General features: G+C 35.5%; 1 protein-coding gene across 1 annotated transcript in view; it reads right to left on the bottom strand.

Annotated features, from left to right (window-relative positions):
- Positions 1-906: 906 nt before the first annotated feature.
- The window catches only part of LOC123512293 (neuronal acetylcholine receptor subunit alpha-10-like), a 166818-nt gene continuing 162724 nt past the window's right edge, over positions 907-5000 (bottom strand). Inside the window, exon 11 of the mRNA XM_045268624.1 lies at positions 907-1039. Coding sequence (XP_045124559.1) covers positions 941-1039 — 99 coding nt within the window. The 3' untranslated portion in view covers positions 907-940. The remainder of the gene's footprint in view (positions 1040-5000) is intronic.

The raw sequence follows: 5000 nt of genomic DNA, 5'->3' as shown, positions 1-5000 counted from the left end.
GTAAAATAAAGAAAATGAAAAAAAAGAAATAAATAAACGGAGAAAGAAAACGGGAACTAGATAAGAGATGAAACACACAAACAGAAAACCATACAAGAAAAAAAAATAAGAAAGAGAGAAAGAAGGAATAAAAAAAACAAACAAGAGTGAAAATTAGATACATAAATAACGAAAAAAACTATAAGAAAGAAAATGAGCTAAATATGAACAACAGGAGACACGAGAAGCGAGGAATGAAGTACAGAAGAATAGAAGAGAGAAGAAAAGAAAGAGGGAGAGGAAAGGAGAGAGGGAGAACAAAAAAAAAAGAAAAAAAATATGACGGAACAAAAGGACAGAGGGGGTGGCAAATAAAGGAAAGAATGTGTGTGTGTGTGTGTGTGTGTGTGTGTGTGTGTGTGTGTGTGATAGTGAGAGAGGAATCCTGCAGTGTCTGGGAGAGAGAGAGGAACAAAAGAGAGAGAGGACAGAGGGCTTGATCTGGGGGCCTTTTGTGAGAGAGAGAGAGAGAGAGAGAGAGAGAGAGAGAGAGAGAGAGAGAGGTTACAACTATGGCGTACAGGATTATTGAGTAGATTCTGATGATTCTCTCTCTCTCTCTCTCTCTCTCTCTCTCTCTCTCTCTCTCTCTCTCTCTCTCTCTCTCTCTCTCTCTCGTAATATTCCCTCCCATTTAATACTCCCAGAAACCTTTCCCTTTAATTAAATATGGAATCGAAACCTTTACCAACAAGCGCACTCATCCTGTCTCAACCAGTCACGACCCTTCCCCGCAAAGCAACCAATGACATGCACCAAATCACACGAAAGGGGAGGGGCTTACTCGCCAAGTTAGAGTGAATAATACACTTAATGCACGTACCTGAGGGAGGGGTCGCTTTCTGATTGCCCCTGGGGATTGCTACTGACGGGGGCTCTGAGGGGCGGTGGCTGGGGGGCGTCAGGGACCATGAGGGGAGGAGAAGAGGATGGTGGTGGTTGCGATGACTGTGGAGAGCAGGAAGCAGGCGAGGAGGAACCTGTCAAACACTAGCGCTACCTGTTAAGAGAAGAGGAGATTGGATTTGTTAAACACGTATGTTATCTGGTGAAGGAAGAAAAGTAGAAATATGCCACCTGTTAAGACGAAGAGGAGTGAGATTTTTTTTTATCTGGTGAAGGAAGAGAAATAGAAATATGGAGTAAAGAGAAAGATGAATTAGAATTTTTTAAACTCGCATGTTATCTGGTGAAGGAAAAGAAATAGAAATACTAAGTAAAGAGGAAGTATTATTTGAATTTTTTAAGCTCATGTTATCTGGTGAAGGAAAAGAAGTGGAAATATGAAGTAGAGAGGAAGAAGAATTTGAATTTTTTAACTCTAATATTATCTGGTGAAGGAAGAGAAGTAGAAATATTATTAAATGGTTATCATTCATTTGTAGAAAGGAGATAAATACATTCGATAATATATGATGATAATATATGATGAGGGAATAGAGAAATGGGAATTAGTTTCAATTTTTTCTAACTCTTACGTTATCGGGTGAAGGAAGAGAAGTAGAAACATTATTAAGTGATATCAGCTTCACTATATAGAGAGAAATACTTAAAATAGTAACATCGTTTGATGAGGGAAAAGAGAAATGGGAATTAGTTTAAAGTTTTCTAACACGTATGTTATCTGGTGAAAGAATAGAAGTAGAAATATTAAGTGTTGTTAGCTTTAATATACAGAGAGGAGAGAAATACATAAGATAATAAAACCATTTGATGAGGAAAAAGAGAAGTAGGAATTAATATATCAGGTACCTACTATTACCACAAGTGGCTGATAAACAAAAAGAAAAGTAATTTATTTTAATCTGTTAGGAGAAAGAAAAACAGGAATTTATCAAGCACGAGCGCCATCTGTTGTTAAAAGGAGGAGGAGAGATATATCAACACTAATGCTACTCGTTAATGAAAGAAGACCAGGAACATTTATTGTCATCTGTTGGGAGAGAGAGAGAGAGAGAGAGAGAGAGAGAGAGAGAGAGAGAGAGAGAGAGAGAGAGAGGGAGAGAGAGAGAAAAGACAGGAATCAATCAAGGGTAACTTAACTAAACTTGTCAGTAACAGAAATCATGACGAAACCAGGAATAATGGGTTCAGACTTAGCCAAAAAAAAAAAAAAATTAATAAATAAAATAAATAAAAATAAATAAATAAATAAATAAAAAATAAAATAAAAATAAATAAATAAATATAAAACTACATAATAATGATAATAATGATAATAATAATAATAAAACCAAATACAATAAATAATAAGTAAATCGGAAGGAATTAGATCTCAAATATAATAGTAGATGAATGGAATATACTCATGATTAAGTTCTTGCCGAGTTATTAGAAACCTTAAGAAAAATTAGACAAGTTTATGCTTCGGGATGACTGATGTATTTCGTAGATAGGTGTGTTTTGTGTTGTCCTGGTGGTTTCTTGCAGCTTTTCGTTATTTTTATTCAGTTTTTTTATGCTCTTAATCTCTTCAGTACCAGGGCATATTTTCATATTTATTCTGCTTACTATTTGGTGATTTTACACAGCTTCAGAAACTTACGTGGGGGATTCAAATAGTAAAGACTCTGGCCGTTAATCATCTGACCTCCATAGACCCCATCTGACCTCCTTAGACCCTTCCTAATGTAAATAATTATAATCGTTTAATCACACCCAAAAACTCATGGTAAAAATGCTTCCCAGTACTGAAGGGATTTATTCTATGAGATGCCAAAGCTGTCTGTCGAGAAAAAGAGACTGAAAAATAAATAAAGACTAACGCCAAATTTTGATGAAGAATACTTATAGGAATTTCTGAATTATCATCACCACCGCCTGTTGAAAAGTGAGACGTAGGAAAAATAGAAAAAAAAGTAAGAGTCTGCCAAACACTACCACCACGTGTTGAGAGAAGCAGGAATCGTTTATATACTAACGCAATCTGTTGAGGAAAATAAAAAAAATAGGAATACACAAAACACTAATGTCACACGTTGAGGGAAAAAAATGATAGTAAAAATACCTCAAATATTAACTGTATTTGTCCCAAAAAAGCTAAACTCTGCTAAACTATCGACTATCAACCCCTTCAGTACCATGACGCGTTTCCATATTCATTCTGCTTACTAACTGGTGATTTATAAAAACTTCAGGAACTTGTGTAGGGGATTAAAAGAATGAAGACTGTGGCTATTATCCTTCTGACCTCCATAGACCCTTCCTAATGTCAAAATGGTCTAATCGTACACAAATCTCAAGACAGAATTGCGTCCTGGTAATGAAGAGGTTAACGCCACTTGTTGAGGAGGAAAAGGTTGTAGCGAGTTGCAATCCATGAAATACAAACACCGCCTGCTGAAGGGAAATAAAAACGAGGTGAGAGAGAATCCGGGGTATGAACTCCAATTACTGAAAGGAAAAGGAGACTCGACAAAAGGCTAAAGGTGAGTCATAATTTGTCCTTCACCTTTGATGAGAAATGTTAACGTTAAACAAACACGAAACAGGAGATCATATTTTCCTTCCTCTTACTTTTATTTCTATTCCTTTCATTAATGTTTCTTCAACCGTCTCGTCTTTTCTTTTCATGTACGCTTTGATATTTATTTCTCCAGTCTCCTCTTCTTTGTATCCTTTGTTTGTAAGCTTTCATTAATATTTCTTTAGCTTTCTCTTCTTTCTTTTATTTATGCTGTAATGTTTATTTCTTCAGTCTTCCCTTCTTTCTTTTCTTCGTATGCAAGCTTTCAATAATATTTCTTCAGTCTCCTCTTTTTTCATTTCTTTTTATGTAAGCTCTCATTAATATTTCTTCAGCGTTCTTTTCTTTTATGTAAGTTTTCATTGGTATTTCTTCAGCCTTCTCTTCTTTCTTTTCTAATTATGTACGTTTTCATTAATATTTCTTCAGCCTTCTATTCTTTCCTTTCTTTATATGTACGCTTTCTTATTATTATGTAAGAGGGTAAATCTGGCAAAGGGCAACAGAAAGAGTAAAAAAAGAAAAAGCTCCACTTAGAATGTCAGTCCTCGTGTTGTTTAATTAATGGTGGACTGAAATGCAATATGAATCCTTGTGTTTTGTTTGTAAATCAAGGCAGACTTAATTCATTGCTTCAGAAAGTTTCCAGACTTAATAAAATTTCCCATTGGTTTGTTAGTCATGAATAATAAAGCTTTTCACTGCGATATGAAACAATAATTAACAGCGCTGGAAGTTATGCATTGAATCTTTATAAGCATCTACACGAAAGAAAAGGATTAAAAGATAAATTTTTTTGTCTATGCAAGAGGGGAAGCTGGCCAACGGCAATAAAAAAATAAAAAAAGAGGCTCACTTGATTGCCAGTTCCCTGAAAAATCATAGAGCTAGCCAAAAAAAGGCCCACTTGCTTACCAGTTCCCTGAAAGAGTCATAGAGCTAGCCAAAAAAAGGCCCACTTGATTGCTTGTTCCCTAAAAATGTAATAGAGTTAGCCAAAGTCGGACAAATGTCTTGAAACCTCCCTCTTAAATGAAATCAAGTCGTAGGAAGTTGGAAATAGACACAGGCAGGGAGTTCAGAGTTTACCGGAGAAAGATATGAATGAGAGTACTGGTTATGTCCACAAAACTTTCATTAACTTCGTGACTCGTAATCCTAGGAGAACCTTCTGGCGTTTAGAGAGCAATGTCACATGTTAATTTTTTTCATAACCAGAGAATTAGATATCTAGCTCGTGTTTACCTTTGAATCTCCAGGCCTTTAAATTTGATACTCAACTCAGATCTTGGGGAGTTTAAGAGTCTATATCGTGCGTGGAAGTCACCTGTCGATAGTTTATCCTATATTTATGATATTGGATAAAAGGGTGTTATTTTATCAGTCTTAATACTTTGCGAGGGAATAAAGAGGAAGGAAAAAGGAAGGAAGGAAGAAATCTATACTTTATGAACAAACTGGCTATGAATTCCAGCCTATATTTATAAAGGGAAAT

This window comes from Portunus trituberculatus, chromosome 33, assembly GCF_017591435.1.
Source record: "Portunus trituberculatus isolate SZX2019 chromosome 33, ASM1759143v1, whole genome shotgun sequence".
Classification (NCBI taxonomy): Eukaryota; Metazoa; Arthropoda; class Malacostraca; order Decapoda; family Portunidae; genus Portunus; species Portunus trituberculatus.
The sequence above is the reverse complement of the archived record's forward strand: the minus strand, read 5'-3'. Positions and strand labels throughout refer to the sequence as shown.